This window comes from Leucoraja erinacea, chromosome 16 (genome assembly GCF_028641065.1).
Source record: "Leucoraja erinacea ecotype New England chromosome 16, Leri_hhj_1, whole genome shotgun sequence".
Taxonomy (NCBI): domain Eukaryota; kingdom Metazoa; phylum Chordata; class Chondrichthyes; order Rajiformes; family Rajidae; genus Leucoraja; species Leucoraja erinaceus.
This window is the reverse complement of record NC_073392.1, coordinates 24618007-24637231: the sequence shown is the minus strand read 5'-3', so window position 1 is coordinate 24637231 and position 19225 is coordinate 24618007. Positions and strand designations below refer to the sequence as shown.

Here is a 19225-nt window from a genome sequence, read left to right as displayed (position 1 = left end):
GATGATGAGAGGGCAGCTTCTCCCTCATCTATGTGAGTGCCCTGGGCTGCTATTCCAAGGTCATCAACGTGAATGAAGCTTCTCATCCCTGGGAACACTGGCTGATCATTAGTGTATTAGTGTATACATTGAGCAGCACCAGAGCAAGGACTCTGCCCTGAGCTAGGCCATTCTTTTGTTTCCACTGCTTTCCAGTAGCCGTTGAATCAGTTTGGTCAAGTGGAGTTCCTCATGTCATGTCATGGAGTTTATTGAGGAGCAGCCGGTGGTCCACAGTGTGGTCGGCAGCCGTCAGATCAACAAAGGCCAGGGCAGCGGAACAGGCAGCATCTCTGGAGAGAAGGAATGGGCCACGTTTGGGGTCGAGACCCTTCTTCAGACTGATCTTGGCATCTTGTTAAGCATGAACCTAGTGGGCCGAAGGGGCTGTTTCTGTGCTGGACTGTTTTGTAAGTCAGGCGGCATCCTGAAACGTCACCCATCCATGTCCTCCAGAGATGTTGCCTGACCCGCTGAGTTGTTCCAGCACTTGGTGTCCTTTTTTGCTTCCTGGTAAAGCTCTTCTGCATTCCCCTTATCCCCTTATTCCCCCAAGTTGTAAGACCTCACACTTGCCCGGATCTCCATCTGCCATTTCCCCGCCCATATCCTTGGCTGATGTACATCCGCACAGTGCGAAACGCCAGCGAATAGGGCGGCACGGTGGCGCAGAGGGTCGAACCGCTGCCTCACGGCGCTAGAGGCCGAGGTTTCATCCTGATGACGGGCGCTGTCTGTGACCGCGTGGGTTTTCTCCGGGTGCTCTGGTTTCCTCCCACACTCCACGGGCGTACAGGTTTTGGCTAATTGGCTGGATATAATTGTAAATTGTCCCTAGTGTGCAGGATATCGCTAGTGTACGGGGTGATTGCTGGTTGGCACAGACTCGATGGGCCGAAGGGTCTGCTTCCATGCTGCATCTCTTTTAAAATAAAATATTTGTGTGGGCGGCAACCTCGCTAACCGGGCCGTAGTGAATCTCCTGCTGGGGTCCTGTGTTTTGGTGAAACTACCTGGGTCGGGATCCCAAGGGGCTGGAGGCAGAGTCCTGGCACTGAACCAGTCTGTGTGAGTGAGTGGGAAGTAGCCCAGATGGAGCACAAAGGGTTAAACAGTCTAGTCGCCTTGTGTCTCCAGTGTGGAGGGTGACGGGTAATCCCACTGTGGTGTTTGAAAGGATTAAACGATTTAATTGGGTCAGAGAGCGGAAGGATAGCAACTGCTTTGACCGTGACTGACGCACAAAAGGTGTGACAGGGCAGTGAGGGCAGTGTGAGGGGATCCCTCCTCATGGAGAGGGAGGGAGAGGGAGAGGGAGGGGGGTTGTGGGTGGGTAAGAGGATGGGAGGGGGAGGATGGGAAGGCCTGCAAGATGTTGCATTTGGAATATTAGGGCTCAGTTCTGGTCAACCTGCTGTAGGAAAGATGTCGTTAAACAAATTCAATTTGCGTTCAGTTCGCATTTAGTTTAGCTGAGTTTATTGTCACGTGTACCAAGGTACAGTGAAGTACAAAGCATTTTTTGTTGCTTGCTACCCAGTCAACAGAAAGACTAAACGTGATTACAGTCGAGGCGTCCACAGTGAAAGGCGAAGAGCACGGATTAGGCGATGTTGCCAGGACTCGAGGGCCAGAGTTGTACAGAAAGGTTGAGCAGGCTAAGAATGTATTTCTTGGCGCGCAGGAGGCTGAGGGGTGATGTTATAGAGGCGTAAAACATGAGGGGGATAGTTAGGGTGAACAGTCTTTTACACAGAGGAGGGAAATCGAGAACCAGAGGGTATAGGTTTAAGCTGAGATGGGGAAGATTTAATGGGGACCTGTCTTTTAAAAGCCGCAACCGTATCTGCTTCTATAGCATCTGGCAGCTCGTTACAGATACGGGCTGCCCTCTGAGTGAAAAAGGTGCCCCCTGATAATTAAGATCTCTAAGGTCCCTCTTAAATCTCTCCTTTCTCACCTTAAGCCTGTGCCCTCTAGTTTTAGAATCCTCTAGGGAAAAGACTGGGGAGAGAGGGGGGGGGGGGGGGGGGGGGGGGGGGGGAGGGGAGACTGGGGGAAAAGGGGGGGGGGGGGGGGAGGGGGGAGGGGGGGGGGGGGGGGGGGGGGAGACGGGAGGGGGGGGGGCAAAGACGGAGCCTGTCCCGTCCCAAATAGGGCAGTGACCGTGAAGGAGCCGAGCCGTCTTCTGCCTAATGCGCTTTCCACCGCCGCTCCTTTGGGCGAAAAGCGGCCAATTACTAATCTCTCTCCCCCCACCCTCTCCACTACATTGACCCAATTCCTGATGTGAGAGACCCCGTCCAATGGGAGCTGTGAGAGTGTGTGGCTGGGTTTGGCACGGCTGCTTTCTTTCTGTGATCTGAGCAGTTTCTGCGAGCTGGGATCCTGAAGGTGTTTTGGTGATGTTCTCTCAGACTCGGTCTGTTCAGTCCAGGTGTGTGTGTGTTGCTGCCCCAGGTTCAAGTACAGCTTCTCCCCAAGTTAACGACACTCTATAACTATCGACCGTCTTGGTGACACTATCGACCGTCTTGGTGACACTAACAACTTGTGTTTCTAATTTATTGAATGTAGTTTTGTTTATGATATTTATTGTATCTTGTGTTTATGTAGGAATCTCATTGTTCCGTTGTCGGTACATAGGACAATTAAATTATCTTGCCTCTTGACTCCTCTCCTGTTTATTCTTACCTCCCGTAGTTTAAACTTCCCCAGTCTGCCTCGCTCTTACAACCTTACCACCCCGCCCGCCCTTCAAATTCAGGCGCCCAAGTCAACGGCGCAAACTTGTGGACAGCTGCCACCGGATCTCCCCGCGGTCTGCAGAGTGAGTTTCCCCTCCCGGCCACTCTCAGTCCCTGCCCTCGCTCCTCCTGCTCCACCCTGTCCTAAACCTTCATGGGTTGTTAGTGAGAGGGAGCAAAGATTTCACAGGAAGCTCTCCACTCAGAGGGTGGTTGGTTTATTGAACGGGCTGCCAGAGGGGGAGGTTGGGGGAGGGAGGGGAGGGGGAGGGGGAGGGGGGGGCACAGGGGCGCAGCGGTAGAGTCCATCCTCACAGCATCAGAGACCCGGGTTTGATCCTGACACCGGGTGTTGTCTGTACGGAGTTTGCACGTGTTCTCCCTGTGACCGCGAGGATTTTCCTTCGGGTGCTCCGGTTTCCCCCCACATTCCAAAGACGCACAGGTTTGTTGGTCAATTGGCTTCAGTAATGTTGTAAATTATCTCTAGAGTGCGGGGATCGCTGGTCAGGGTGGTCTCGGTGGGCCGAAGGGCCTGTTTCTGCCCTGTATCTCTAAACTATAACTAAAGGAGGCAGTTGAGGCGGGTGCTATTACAACATTTGAAAGACACTTGGACCTACATGGATAGAAAATATTCAGAGGGATTTGGGCTAAACGTGGACAGGTGGGACTGGTGTAGATGGGGCATGTTGGTCGGCATGGACAAAGTGGGCTGAAGGGCCTGTTTCGGTGCTGTGTGACTGTGATTGATGGAGGTTTCATTCCCAGTTTATCCACTGCCTTCCCTTCATTTAGTCACACATTCCCTCAGGGTTTATTTGACCTCAGGTGACATTTGTCTAGTTTGCAACTGTGCTGCATTCTATATGTCTACTAAGTGACTCTTTATTTTATCATTGTGAAGTCCTAATATCACAGAGCCATACTGCATGGAAACAGGCCCTTCAGCCCACTTTATCCCTGCTGACCAAGTTGCCCCACTGGTCTTGTCCCACTTGCCTGCATTTGGCCCATATCCCTCTAAACCCTTCATATCAATATCTGTCCAAATGTCCTTTTAAAAGTATCCGCTTCTATAGCTTCCTCTGGCAGCCCGTTCCAGATATGGACTACCCTCTGATTGATAAAGGTGCCCCCTGATGTCCAGCTTAAATCTCTCCACTCTCACCTTAGGCCTGTGCCCTCTAGTTTTAGAATCCTCTACCCGGGGGGAAAAAGACTGTGAGTGTCCACTTTGTGCAGGCAATGCCCAGTTCAAGGTTTAATCTTACAAAGAATTAGCAGAACAAACCCAGACTGCAGAGGTGTAGATGGGGCAGGGAGTGAAAGCCCCTTTCCCCATGGCAGGGGTGTCTGACAGCAGACGGCTTTAGACTTCACTTTGGACTTTAAAGATACAGCACTGGAACAGGCCCTTGAGCCCCGTCAGTCCGCTCCGACCAGCGGTCACCCTGTACTCCAGCACTATCCGACACACTAGGGACAATTTACATTTAACGGAAGCCAATTAACCTACAAACCTGCGTGTCTTTGAAGTGTGGGAGGAAACCGGAGCACCAGGAGAAAACCCACACGGTCACAGGGAGAACGTACAAACTCTGTATAGACAGGACCCGCAGTCAGGAACAAACCCAGTTCTCTAGTGCTGTGAGGCAGCAATCCTGCCACTGTGTTGCTGTGTGGGTTTAGTGTAAGGGGTGAGAGGGGATTGAAGTGAGCATCTGGAACAAAACACAAATTACCCATTGACTTGGCCTGCGCAACCATCCATTCCATACACCCACCCCCTCAGGGGGGTATAGTAGGAGTAATGGAACCCTCCCTGCCTGAGGGACTGTTTAATGGTCAGCACAGAGATGATGGGCCGAAGGGTGTGTGGCTCCAGGATTCTGGGCTATGAAACCACCTGGTTGAGACTGTCGTTTCTGGTCCCTACACCTCCATTCACTACATCACCATCTCCAGATTCCTCCCCAAACCACCCATGGTCCCCACCTGCACCCGCGCCCCACCGTGGGGCCATAGTGACACTGGGAGGGGGGGGGTTGCTGCAGTTGGAAGCTGGGTTCACCCTCACCACCACCGGCCTCACGTACAAGACCCAGCCTTGAGCTCATTTAGTGTTTTGTTTGCTCTGCACAGGAAGCTTCTGTTGATCCACACTACCTGCCGATGGGCCGTGTCGCAATGAGATTACTGGCCGCCATTCTGCTGGGTGAGTGTTGTCAGAACATGCACTGTTGTATCTCCCCTTCTCTCCCCTCCCTCATCTCCTCCCCCTCCCTTCCCCCCCCTCCCCCCTCCCCCCTTCCCTCCCCCCTCCCCCCCCCCCCCCCCCCCCCTCCCCCCTCCCCCCCCCCCTCCCCCCCCCTCCCCCTCCCCCCCTCTCCCCTCCCCCCTCCCCCCCCCCGCCCCCCCCCCCCCCCCCCCTCCCCCTCCTCCCCTCTCCCCCCCCTCTCCCTCTCCCCCTCCCCTCTCCCCTCTCCCTCCTCCCCTCTCCCCTCCCCCTCCCCTTTTTCACCCCCTTCATCCTCATCCCCCTCCTCCCTCTCTCTCCCCCCTTCAATTTCCTGGGTCCTGAGGTCAATAGCTGTCACCCCCCCCCCTTCACATTCCCTGTCCGTCCTCGAGCTGCTTTTGATGGGATCTTGCTGTGTGCATCATGGCTGCCACCTCCCGTTTTTCCCATTGGCCTCTGAACCTCTGGAGGCTGGGGAGCGTTTGGGATGGTTTCAGAGTCAGGGAATCAAGAACCAGAGGGCACAGGTTTAAGGTGAGGGGGGGAAGGATTTAATAGGAACCGAAGGGGGTGGGTGTATGGAATGGAATGGGCGGCTGTGGCAGCCAAGTCAAGTGGTATTTTTAAGGTGGAGATTGACAGATTCTTAATTAGTACAGGTGTCAGAGTTATGGGGAGAAGGCAGGAGAATGGGGTTGAGAGGGAAAGATAGATCAGTCGTGACAGAATGGTGGAATAGACGATGGGGTGAATGGTGTAATTCTGCACCTAGAACCTATGAATGTATAAAGGCCTGGTTTTGTTCTGTTCTATGTAAAAGGCATTTAGACATGTAAAAGGTGATATATATATATATATATATATATATAGTAAAGACATACTATTCTACAGGTACATGTTTGGAAAGATTTAGATAGACATGGGCCAAACGTGGGCAGGTGGGACTAGTGTAGACGGGGCACGTTGGTCGGTGTGGGCACATTTTGGTCAAGTTGGGCTGAACAGCCTGTTTCCCAGCTGTAGTTTAGTTGATTATTGTCACTATACCGAGGTAGAGAGAAGTTTTTGTGTGACTGTGTGAGCGGGGCTGGGGTGAGTGAGTGAGTGTGAGCCTGGGGAGAGTGAGTGTGAGCGGGGCTGGGACAGACAGTGCAGGGGGAGAGAAGCTGAGAGGAGGGGAGGGTTTCATTGTGTGCTGGCTCTAGGTCTGACTGCAGGAGGAGAGAGGTCGGGTGTGAAAGGGAGACAGTGGATGTGTGACAGTCCCGGCCCGTTGCCTGGATACAGGGACAAAGCCGGTTCACACGGGGCAGGCAGGCTGGGAACAAAGTCCCACGGCTGGGAAGGGAGGGTGGGGGCAGAGAGAGATCCTGGCTTGGATTGTGTGGGGAGTCAGGGAGCTGCACTAAACCCCATTGCCGTCGCTCAGACCGGCCTTTAGTGCTCGCTGCTTGTCAAAACCTCCCCAGGGGGGGCTGGGGCTGGGGGAGACATGGGTGGTGGGTGTATGGAACAAGCTGCCAGAGGAGGTAGTTGAGGCAGCTAGAATAACAGAATTTTATAGACACTTGGACAGCGACATGGATAGGAAATGTTTAGAGGGATCTGGGCCAAACATGGGCAGGTGAGACTCGTGTAGACGGGGCATGTTGGCCGGCATGGACATGTTGGGCCGAACGGCCTGTGTGACTACGAGTGGCACCAAGTAACCTGTCAGCTGCGGAGGTGTTTCAGCCGTCTCCCTTTCACTCACAGCCGCTCTCTGCTCTTCCAGCCCATAGTAGGTGTCTGAAATAAGTGCCTGTGATCTGGTCTTCAGTAGTAGAGTGGATATACGCGAGGGGGGAGACTGCCAGAGAGGGTGGGAGAGGGGGCAGTATCTGTAGTTCAGATACCGCTGTGTGTGTGTGTCTCTGTGTGTGTCTGTGTGCCTCTGCCTCTGTGTATCTGTCTGTGTGTCTGTGTCTGTGTGTCTGTGTCTGTGTGTGTGTGTCTGTGTGTGTGTGTGTCTGTGTGCCTCTGCCTCTGTGTATGTCTGTGCGTGTGTGTGATAATAATCAGCACGGGAGCACCTCAAGGCTGCGAGCTCAGCCCCCTGCTGTACTCACTTTATACTCATGACTGCGTAGCTGGTCATAGTGCAAACTCCATCATGCTGACTACACCCCTGTTATTGGACGTATCACTGATGGGGATGAGTCAGAGTATGGAAGAGAGATCGAGTGACTGTCCATATGGTGCCAGCACAATAACCTGGCCCTCAACACCAGCAAAACCAAGGAACTGATTGCAGACTTTGGAAGGAGTAGGATGGGGACCCACAGCCCCGTTTATATCAACGGGTCGATGGTTGAAAGGGTCAAGAGCTTCAAATTCCTGGGCGTGCACATCTCTGAAGATCTTTCCTGGTCCGAGAACACTGATGTAATTATTAAGAAAGCACATCAGCGCCTCTACTTCCTGAGAAGATTACGGAGAGTCGGATTGTCAAGGAAGACTCTCTCTAACTTCTACAGGTGCACAGTAGAGAGCATACTGACCGGTTGCATCGTGGCTTGGTTCGGCAACTTGAGCATCCTGGAGAGGAAAAAACTACAAATAGTAACCACTGCCCAGTCCATCATCGGCTCTGACCTCCCTACCATCGAGGGGATCTATCGCAGTCGCTGCCTCAAAAAGGCTGGCAGTATCATCGAGGACCCACACCATCCTGGACACACACTCATCTCCCTGCTACCTTCAGGTAGAAGGTACAGGAGCCTGAAGACTGCAACGACCAGGTTCAGGAAAAGCTACTTCCCCACAGTCATCAGGCTATTAAACCTGGCTCGGACAAAACTCTGAACATTAATAACCCATTCATTATTTGATATTTGCACTTTGTCAGTTTATTTATTCATGTGTATATATATTTATATAATGGTATATGGACACACTGATCTGTTTTTGTAATCAATGCCTACTATGTTCTGTTGCGCTGAAGCAAAGCAAGAATTTCATTGTCCCATCAGGGACATGACAATAAACTCTCTTGACTCTGTGTGTGTGTGTGTGCGCGCCCTGTGTGTGTGTGTGCGCGCCCTGTGTGTGTGTGTGTGCGCGCCCGCGCCCTGTGTGTGTGTGTGCGCGCCCTGTGTGTGTGTGTGTGTGTGTGCGCGCCTCTGTGTATGAGTGAGTGGTAGTGTCTGTATGCATGTGAGAGTGTGCACATGCGAGAGTGTGTGTGTGTATGTGAGAGTGAGAGTGCCGTTGGTAATGAGGGGATGAATGGAATAGTTTGATGAGGTTATGGATTGATGAGGGCTGTCACAATGTACAGTGGGATGTAGATCAGCTGCAGAAATGGGCTTAGACATGGCAGATGGAGTTTAATCTGAGCAAGTGTAAGGTGTTGCACTTTTGGAGGGGAAAGTCTACAGTTAAAGACCTTTGGCAGCATTACAGTTATAAAAGCTGGTTGTGTGGGAGCTATCAGATTGGCATGGAATAAAGTCTAGCTACAGATTGGAGCAGCACAATGACACAGCGGAACAGTTTCTGCCTTAGCGCTGGAAACCCAGGTTTGATCCTGACTGTGGGTGCTGTCTGTGTGGAGTTTGTACGTTCTCCCTGTGACCACGTGGGTTTTTTCCGGGTGCCCCAAAGACGTGCAGGCTTGTAGGTTAATTGGGTTTGTAAATTGTAAATTGTCCCTAGTGTGTAGGATAGTGCCAGTGTGTGGGGAGATTGCTGGTTAGCACGGACTCGGTGGGCTGAAGGGTCTATTTCTGTGCTGTTTGATTGTCGTGCCCTCCATTCCAGGCATGGTCTCCCCCACCAACTCTGTGCCCACTCAATCATTGAGTCACCGGGCACAGAAACAGGCCCTTCGGCACAACCATCTCAGCTAGACACATTTCCCCGGGTCTGGCCCATATCCCAGCCGTGGGACTTTGTTCCCAGCCTGCCTGCCCCATGTGAACCGGCTTTGTCCCTGTATCCAGGCAACGGGCCGGGACTGTCACACATCCACTGCCTCCCTTTCACACCCGACCTCTCTCCTCCTGCAGTCAGACCCAGAGCCAGCACATAATGAAACCCTCCCCGCCTCCTCTCAGCTTCTCTCCCCCTGCACTGTCTGTCCCAGCCCCACTCACACTCACTCACTCTCTCCAGCCACGCTCACACTCACTCACCCCAGCCCCGCTCACACTCACTCACTCACCCTCTCCAGCCCCACTCACACTCACTCACTGTCCCCAGCCCCACTCACACTCACGGATCGCTCAGATATAGACCCAGCCCACGCTCACACACACTCACAACGTGACACTGTCACAGGCACAGAAACTGGCCCTTCGCCGCCTCATTGACAAGCCTCCGCATTGACAATACTGCCCCATCTACACTAGGTCCTACCTGCCCCTTTTTGGCCCCATATTCTTGTAAACCTTTTTGTTAAAACATAGAAAATAGGGTGCAGGAGGAGGCCATTCGGCCCTTCAAGCCTGCACCGCCATGCATTGTGATCATGGCTGATCATCCACAATCAGTAACCCGTGCCTGCCTTCTCCCCATATCCCTTGATTCCGCTAGCCCTGAGAACTCTAACTATCTTTTAAATTCATCCAGTGAATTGGCCTCCACTGCCTTCTGTGGCAGAGAATTCCACAAATTCACAACGTTCTGGGTGAAAAAGTTTTTTCTCATCTCAGTTTTAAATGGCCTCCCCTTTATTCTCAGACTGTGGCCCCTGGTTCTGGACTCTCCCATCATTGGGAACATTTTTCTTATCCATGTACCTGTCCAAATGTCTTTCAAATGTTGTTATCGTCCCTGCCTCATCTACCTCCTCTGGCAGCTCGTTCCATACACCCACCATCCTGTGTGGAAAAGTTGTCCCTCTGATTCCTATTAAATCTTTCTCCTCTCACCTTAAACCTATGTCCTCTGGTTCTTGATTTCCTTAATCTATTCCCCTCATGATTTTATACACATACATAAGATCACCGCTCATCCACCTGTGCTCCAACGAGTAAAGTCCTAGCCTGCCCAACCTCTGCCGGTAGCTTGTGTAAAAATCCCTGGAGATTTTGTGCCCCTCTGTAAGACTACGCCTCGCTAACTCTGTGACCCTGTTCTGTTTCTCTGCAGCTGTGGGCAGCTGTGCCCAGGAGCTGCCCTCGCTGCCGCACGGATGCATGGAGGGCAGTTGTTACCCTGCCACGGGCAACCTGTTGGTGGGCCGAGCCCACAACCTGACCACCACCTCCACCTGCGGCCTGCGGGGCCCAGCCAATTACTGCATCGTCAGCCACCTGCAGGTAGGTGCCAGCACTCAGAGACGTGGAGTGACAGTGGGAGAGAGTGGGACAAATCCTTGCGTATGTTGGCTGCTTCCCCGAGGCAGCGTGGTGTGGATGGAGTCAATGGTGGGGAGGGACTGGGCTACATCCACAACTCTCTGCAATCTGTCCGCATTGTTCTTCCATTTCTCCCCCCACAGTTGCTGCCTCACAGCTCCAGAGACTCGGGTTCTGATCACGGATGCTGTCTGTATGGAGTTTGCACGCTCTCCATGTGGCCACGTGTGGTTTCTCCACGTATTCCTGTTCCCACCTCCAAAGACAAACCGTTTGCAGGTTTAATTGGCTTCTGTAAAATTCACTGGGGGCGCTCACTGGGTCGGGCACGGACTCGTGGGCCGAAGGCCTGTTTGTTTCTGCGCTGTAATCTCTGAGGTCAAAATGTCAAACTCTCCCCCGGTCTGATTGCACTCTGTGTGGGTCTCTGGGCCCGACGTGACTGGGAATGTGGAGGGAGATGGGATAAGTGCGTGTGAAGATACATCAGTGTTGCAGCGCAGACACATGCCTCTGATGTGGAAGAACCCTTATCTCCATCACTGACTGCCTGAGATGCTCGTGATAGCGCCGGTCGGCATGTTGTTTTGTCTAACTCAGGGCTGATAAACAACTTCAGAGTGAAGCTGGCAGTGTGGAGGCTGTGGACGATGCAAGGAGACCAAGCAGGCGGCAGTTTTATAATGGCGGTATAGGTGGAGATACAATCACCCAGCACGCGCAGCTTCCCTGCACCCTCCTGCCTTGCAGGTGGCAACACATGGGCTCAGGGTGGTAGAGAAAGCCTACGTACCCATGCCTTCATCAATCAGGGCATTGACTACACGAGTCAGGAAGTCGTGAAGCAACTTTATACTGCGATGTGTAGAAAGGAACTGCAGATGCTGGTTTATACCAAAGGTGGACACAAAGTGCTGGAGTAACTCAGCGGGTCAGGCAGCATCTCTGGCGAAAAGGAATAGGTGACATTTCGGGACAAGATCCTTCTTCAGACCCTTGTCTATCTTTATAATGAAGGCCTGGATAGACTGGATGTGGAGAAGATGTTTCCATGTGGGAGAATCTAGGACCAGAGGACACAGACACAGAATAAAAGGACGTGGGGACACAGACACAGAATAAATAGGGGTGTATTATAGACTGCCAAAAGGGGAGCGAGAATTGGAAGAGCAAATATGTAAGGAGATTGCAGATATTAGTAGTAAGCACAAGGTAGTGATTGTGGGAGATTTCAATTTCCACACATAGACTGGGAAACACATTCTGTAAATGGGCTGGATGGGTTGGAGTTTGTAAAATGTGTGCAGGATATTTTTTTGCAGCAATACATAGAAGTACCTACTAGAGAAGGGGCGGTGCTGGACCTCCTGTTAGGAAATGAGACGGGTCAGGTGGCAGAGGTATGCGTTGTGGAACAGTTCGGGACCAGTGATCACAATACCATTAGTTTCAATATAATTATGGAGAGGGTCAGAACTGGACCTAGGGTTGAGATTTTTGATTGGAGAAAGGCTAACTTTGAGGAGATGCGAAAGGATTTAAAAGGAGTAAATTGGGACAGTTTGTTTTATGGGAAAGATGTGGAAGAGAAATGGAGGACATTTAAAGGTGAAATTTTAAGAGTACAGAATCTTTATGTCCCTGTTCGGTTGAAAGGAAATAGTAAAAATTGGAAAGAGCCCTGGTTTTCAAGGGAAATTAGACACTTGGTTCGGAAAAAGAGAGATCTACAATAATTATAGGCAGCATGGAGTAAATGAGGGGCTTGAGGAGTATAAAGAATGTAAAAAGAATCTTAAGAAAGAAATTAGAAAAGCTAAAAGAAGATATGAGGTTGCTTTGGCAAGTAAGGTGAAAGTAAATCCAAAGGGTTTCTTCTACAGCTATATTAATAGCAAAAGGATAACGAGGGATAAAATTGGTCCATTAGAGAGTCAGAGTGGACAGCTATCTGCAGAGCCAAAAGAAATGGGGGAGATTTGAACAATTTATTTTCTTCGGTATTCACCAAGGAGAATGATATTGAATTATGTGAGGTAAGGGAAACAAGTAGAGCAGCTATGGAAACTATGAGATTCAAAGAAGAGGAAGTACTGACACTTTTGAGAAATATAAAAGTGGATAAGTCTCCAGGTCTGGACAGGATATTCCCTAGGACATTGAGGGAAGTTAGTGTAGAAATAGCAGGGGCTATGACAGAAATATTTCAAATGTCATTAGAAACGGGAATAGTACCCGAGGATTGGCGTACTGCGCATGTTGTTCCATTGTTTAAAAAGGGTTCTAAGAGTAAACCTAGCAATTATAGACCTAGCAATTATAGACCTGCAAATTAATGGAAAGGATACTTAGAGATAATATATATAAGCATCTGGATAAACAGGGTCGGATTAGGAACAGTCAACATGGATTTGTGCCTGGAAGGTCATGGTTGACTAATCTTCTTGAATTTTTTGAAGAGGTTACTCGGGAAATTGATGAGGGTAAAGCAGTAATGTTGTCTATATGGACTTCAGTAAGGCCTTTGACAAGGTTCCTCACGGAAGGTTGGTTAAGAAGGTTCAATGGTTGGGTATTAATGGTGGAGTAGCAAGATGGATTCAACAGTGGCTGAATGGGAGACGCCAGAGAGTAATGGTGGATGGCTGTTTGTCAGGTTGGAGGCCAGTGACTAGTGGGATGCCACAGGGACCTGTGTTGGGTCCACTGTTGTTTGTCATGTACATCAATGATCTGGATGATGGTGTGGTAAATTGGATTAGTAAGTATGCAGATGATACTAAGATAGGGTTGTGGATAATGAGGTAGATTTTCAAAGTCTACAGAGAGATTTATGCCAGTTGGAAGAGTGGGCTGAAAGATGCAGATGGAGTTTAATGCTGATAAGTGTGAGGTGCTACATCTTGGCAGGACAATTCAAAATAGGACGTACATGGTAAATGGTAGGGAATTGAAGAATGCAGGTGAACATAGGGATCTGGGAATAACTGTGCACAGTTCCCTGAAAGTGGAATCTCATGTAGATAGGGTGGTAAAGAAAGCTTTTGGTGTGCTGGCCCTTATAAATCAGAGCATTGAGTATAGAAGTTGGGATGTAATGTTAAAATTGTACAAGGCATTGGTGAGGCCAATTCTGGAGTATGGTGTACAATTTTGGTCGCCTAATTATAGGAAGGATGTCAACAAAATGGAGAGAGTACAGAGGAGATTTACTAGAATGTTGCCTGGGTTTCAGCAACCAAGTTACAGAGAAAGGTTGAACAAGTTGGGGCTTTATTCTTTGGAGCGCAGAAGGTTAAGGGGGGGGGACTTGATAGAGATCTTTAAAATGATGAGAGGGATAGACAGAGTTGACGTGGATAAGCTTTTCCCACTGAGAGTAGGGAAGATTCAAACAAGGGGACATGACTTGAGAATTAAGGGACTGAAGTTTAGGGGTAACATGAGGGGGAACTTCTTTACTCAGAAAGTGGTGGCTGTGTGAAATGAGCTTCCAGTGAAGATGGTGGAGGCAGGTTTGTTTTTATCATTTAAAAATAAATTGGATAGTTATATGGACGGGAAAGGAATGGAGGGTTATGGTCTGAGCGCAGGTATATGGGGAGAATACGTGTTTGGCACGGACCAGAAGGGTCGAGATGGCCTGTTTCCATGCTGTAATTGTTATATGGTGATGCAGACGGAGTGGTGAACAATAGCCTCATTCATCTCTGGGACTTCCCTATATAACGGCACTCCTTCCCATGAGGAGAGGTGTTTGTGCAAAGTGGTGAGGTTAAAGTTGGCTCGGACAGATTTTGTTGACGTGGGAATCGGAATGTGATGAGGTATGTGGCAACAGTGATAGCCATGTCAGAACACCGCACACGCATACACACGCACTCGCAGGCCTGGTCAGTCTCTCAGCCCACCGGGGTCAGAGGGCAAACCGCCCAAGGTCATTCCCGTGTGAATCTGTGGACACGTACGGAGTGGAAGTAAACTTGGCATCGCCAAACTCCACCAAATAACCATCCCCATCGGGAGAGGGCCACTCTCCCAGACTCCATCACAACCTGGTCCTAGTTTCAATCTTAAAAAGACACCTGGGCAGGTACATGGATAGCAAAGGTTTAGAGAGAAGGTAGACACAAAGTGCTGGAGTAACTAAGCAGGTCAGGCAGCATCTCTGGAGAATGTGGATAGGTGACTTTTCGGGATGGAACCCTTCTTCAAGCTCAATTCAATCACCACCGTCTGTGTAAAAAAGTTGCCCCTCGGGTTCCTATTAAATGTAACATTAATGCTGTAACACTATATTCTGCACTGGGATTTATTTTTCTCTTTGCCCGTGTGTGTGTGTGTGTGTCTATTGTACTCATGCAGTGTTACTGAGTTATAGTGTTACAGTCACAGAGAGAGTGCAAATTAAAAAAAAGTGTGATTTGTGTGGAAAGCTGGCAGACAAAGCTCCTCAGTGTATCTCGTGATGATATTAAACTAACAGTTTCGTTGCTTCAATTTTCAGATTCATGTTTCTCATGTTATTCACCATTCCTTGCCAGCATGTTTTTGATGGTTCCCAATTTATGCTTTAACCCTCAGAGAGGTGACATTTTGGGGTTGTGTATATGCCCCCCTCTCCTCCTGCCCCCCTCGCCTCTTAGAAACATAGAAATTAGGTGCAGGAGTTGGCCATTCGGCCCTTCGAGCCAGCACCGCCATTCAATAAGATCATGGCTGATCATCCAACTCGGTATCCTGTACATGCCTTCTCTCCATACCCCCTGATCCTTTTAGCCACAAGGGCCACATCTAACTCCCTCTTAAATATAGCCAATGAACTGGCCTCAACTACCTTCTGTGGCAGAGAATTCCACAGATTCACCACTCTCTGTGTGAACATTTTTTTTCTCATCTCGGTCCTAAAGGATTTCCCCCATATCCTTAAATTGTGACCCCTTGTTCTGGACTTCCCCAACATCGGGAACAATCTTCCTGCATCTAGCCTGTCCAACCCCTTCAGAATTTTGTAAGTTTCTATAAGATCCCCTCTCAATCTTCTAAATTCTAGCGAGTACAAACCGAGTCTATCCAGTCTTTTTTCATATGAAAGTCCTGACATCCCAGGAATCAGTCTGGTGAACCTTCTCTGTACTCCCTCTATGGCAACAATGCCTTTTCTCAGATTAGGAGACCAAAACTGCATGCAATACTCCAGGTGTGGTCTCACCAAGACCCTGTACAACTGCAGTAGAACCTCCCCGCTCCTATACTCAAATCCTTTTGCTATGCTCTCTTTCCTCTGCTTTTCAGTATTTTCACTGCTTCTATATCGCAACAGTCCAGAGCGTTTAATTGTCATTTGTACTGGCGGGAGGAGCAATGACAGTCGCGGAATGACCAGGGTGAAAGATGTCACGGTTTCGGAGAGGGTGCAGAAGAGACTCACCAAATTGATTCCAGGAGGGACTTTAGAGACACCAGGAACTGTGGAGACTGAAATCTTCAGTAAAATCACAAAGTGGTGACGGAACTCAGTGGCCAGGCAGCATCTGTAGGGGGCAACGGACAGGTGACGTTTCAGGACGGGATTCTTCTCGGAGTCAAGAGAGTTTAATTGTATTAGTGACCAAAACGGAACAATGAAACTCTTACATGCTGTAGCGTAACAAGCCCGTAAATACAATAACGTGCAGATAAATATAAACTAATCAATAATAACAATATTATTAACCGTAATACTATGTCAGCATAATACAGGGTAGTGCATCCAAAGGCACAGTCCATAGTAGATCACAGTTGCTGAGGTTAGTGTTGTGCAGTGTTCAAGAGTCTGATGGTTGCTGGGAAGAAGCTGTTCCTGAACCTGGAGGTCACGGTTTTCAGGCTCCTGTACCTTCTTCCCGATGGTAGCAGTGAGATGAGAGCGTGGCCAGGATGGTGTGGGTTTGTGATGATGCTGGCTGCCTTGTTCAGCAGTACCTCCTGTAAATCCCAGTGATGGACCGGGCAGTGTTCACCACTCTGCAGATCTCTTCGAAGGTGGAGTTGGTACCTGTGACTCATCCGCACTCTGATACCTTCCCTGATCGACCCCCTGGACCATGTTGGAAGCTGGAATACTGAGCATCCCGCGCTGGTCACCGTCCAGTCACGGCCCTGCCAGTGGTGTCACCGTATTCATTCCCTGGACCCGATGCACAAAATGCCTCGGGAGCAGGAACATCGTAATCCCGAATACCAACAGAGTGCAAAGCTTGTAATCTCCAATTTCAAGTCATACCCCCCCTCCCCCCCCCATTCCTGTGCACACATCTCCCCCACTATCGGCCACCCCCAATCTCTCCGCTCATCTCCCCACGCTCATCTCCCATCCCCCATTTCCCTTTTACCCCCCACTCTCCCCCTTCCCTTTCTATATCCCTCCCTCCAGCTTCACATTTCACTCCTCCTCTTCTCTGCTTATCTGACTCCCTTTTGTCTCCTTTTCACCTTGCAATCACAAGGAACTGCAGATGCTGGTTTACAAAAAAAGATAGAGTGCTAGAGTAACTCAGTAGGTCAGGCAGCATCTCTGGAGAACATGGACAGGCAAGGTTTCAGGTCAGTCTGAACTATCGGCTGTCTTTTTTCCCCACTTACTCCACCCATCTTCCAAGTACCCCTCTCACCTGTATCCACCTATCACTCCTCAGGCTTTGTCCCGCCCCCACTTCCCTTTTCCAACTTTCTCCCCCCTACTCCATCAGTCTGAAGAAGGGTCCCGGCGTCTGTCCACTCCCTACACAGATGCTGCCTGACCCCCTGAGTTACTCCAGCACTTTGTGTTTTACTCAGAATGTTGTTGTCGATTGCAAAGGGAATTCAGTGCAAACTGGGGAGGTCACGTCTGATTTGTACTCGGCATTGGTGAGGTCACGTCTGGAGAATGTGTAGAGTAGTTGTTTCCTTATCTGTAAAATATATGTTTATAGGTTGGAAGCAGTTCAGAGAACGTTCCACTGATTACTCTGTGGGTGGGTCATTTTCCAGGGGTAGGTAGGGCAGGCTCGGCTAGGCTTGTATCCGGTGGAGTTTGGAAGAGAGAGGGAGAGAGAGTTTGGAAGAGAGAGTGAGAGAGATAAAGGGAGAGAGAGAGAGAAAGGAAGGGAGAGACAGACAGAGTGGGACAGAGAGAGGGAGGGAGAGGCAGGGAGAGGGAGAGAAGGACACGGAGAGTGATAGAAAGAGTCGGAGAGAGTGAGAGAGAGAGTGAGAAGGGGGGGGGATGACAGAGAGATCAGGAGGGAAGCTAGAGCCTGTGTGGTTGGTGAATGTCTCAGTGACAGATGTGAGGGCTTTCATTGGAAGTCAAAGAGCAGCGAAGGCAAATGTGAGCAAAACAACGAGCAGGAGGAAGATTGTATGTGTGTCTGTAGCTTCTTTTGGCAGCTCGTTACAGATACGGATTACCTACCCTGAAAAAGTTGCCCCTGAGGTCCCATTTAAATCTCTTTCCCCTTACCTTAAGCCTGTGCCCTCTAGTTTTAGAATCCTCTGGCCCGGGGGAAAAGACTGCGGGTGTTCACTTGTAACCTTGCCCCAAGTACCTCGGCCACAGTCCAGGCGTTCAGAGGATTGACTAGCAGCTGTGGGACGGGCTGGGGAGGGCTAGGAGCTCTGGGATGGGTGGAGTGGCACACCCGGGTGTGTGACAGATAGTGGGGAGGGAAGGTGGGGAGCGGGAGAGGCAGCTGCCAGGCAGTCACGGCTTTGTGCGCTGCAGTGACCCATTGAGTGGAGAATGTCTCTGGTGCTGTTGGGCAGAACCAGCTCACTGAACCCCCGTGAACGTGCCTTCAAACCCAGCACCCACAGCTCCCTGCAGCTGCCAGAAAACCATTCACATCCCTCCGTCTTATTCAAAAGAAAACGTATATGCATGGAAAACGTTTAGTGGGGTATGGAGCAAATGCAGGAAAATGGGACTGCCTTTTAGTAGGGGAATTTTGATCTTTACGCTTCAGAGATACAGCGCGGAAACAGGCCCTGCGGCCCACCAAATCCACCACGACCCCGCACACTAGCACTATCCTGCACACTAGGGACAATTTACAATTTTACTGAAACCAATTAACCCACAAACCCACATGTCTTTGAAGTGTGGAAGGAAACCGGAGCACCCGGAGAAACCCCACGCAGTCACAGGGAGAACGTGCAAACTCTGTACAGGCAGCACCTGTAGTCAGGTTCCTTCTGCACCACCCCCCTCCCTCAGTGCCCCCCCACCCCTCTCCGCTGGTCTGGCCTCTCTGTTCCCCGCACTAAGGTGGGCGTGAGGCCTCTGACTGACCTTGTGCCGCACATCTGCCCTCCTCTCCCCCCCCCCCCCCCCCCCCCCCCCCCCCCCCCCCCCACCCCCTCGTTGTCCACTCCCTCAGAATTTATAGCCCAGAGAGGAGGAATTTATGAATATGTGCTCTCAGGGTGTTTGTTGGAACAAGACCAAGGAATTCCAACCCGAGATAGTCAGAATTCTTTGACAAACCTGCAACTATGAGCTGTCTGTAAAGCCTTACAGCACAAGAACAGGTCCTCTGGCCCACTTTAATGTTGCCACACTGGGCTAGTCCCATTTGCCTACATTTGGCCCATATCCCTCTAAACCCTTCCTATCCATATATCTGTCCAAATATCCTTTAAATGTCATAATTACATCCACAGCCATAGCTTCCTCTGGCAACCCGTTCCAAACGCTGACTACCCTCCGAGGTCCCTCTTAAATCTCTCACCTTATGCCTGTGCCCTCTAGCTTTAGAATCCTCTACCCTGGGGATAAGACTGTGAGCGTTTTAGATACAGCTTGGAAACAGGCCGTTCGGCCCACCGAGTCC

The 19225-nt window shown here is 50.3% G+C and overlaps 1 protein-coding gene across 1 annotated transcript in view; it reads left to right on the top strand.

Annotated features, from left to right (window-relative positions):
- Positions 1–1556: 1556 nt before the first annotated feature.
- The window catches only part of lamb2l (laminin, beta 2-like), a 64107-nt gene continuing 46438 nt past the window's right edge, over positions 1557–19225 (top strand). The window contains 3 exon segments of the mRNA XM_055647914.1: positions 1557–1687; positions 4932–5004; positions 10162–10331. Of these exon segments, the coding sequence (XP_055503889.1) occupies positions 4962–5004; positions 10162–10331 (213 nt within the window). The 5' untranslated portion in view covers positions 1557–1687; positions 4932–4961.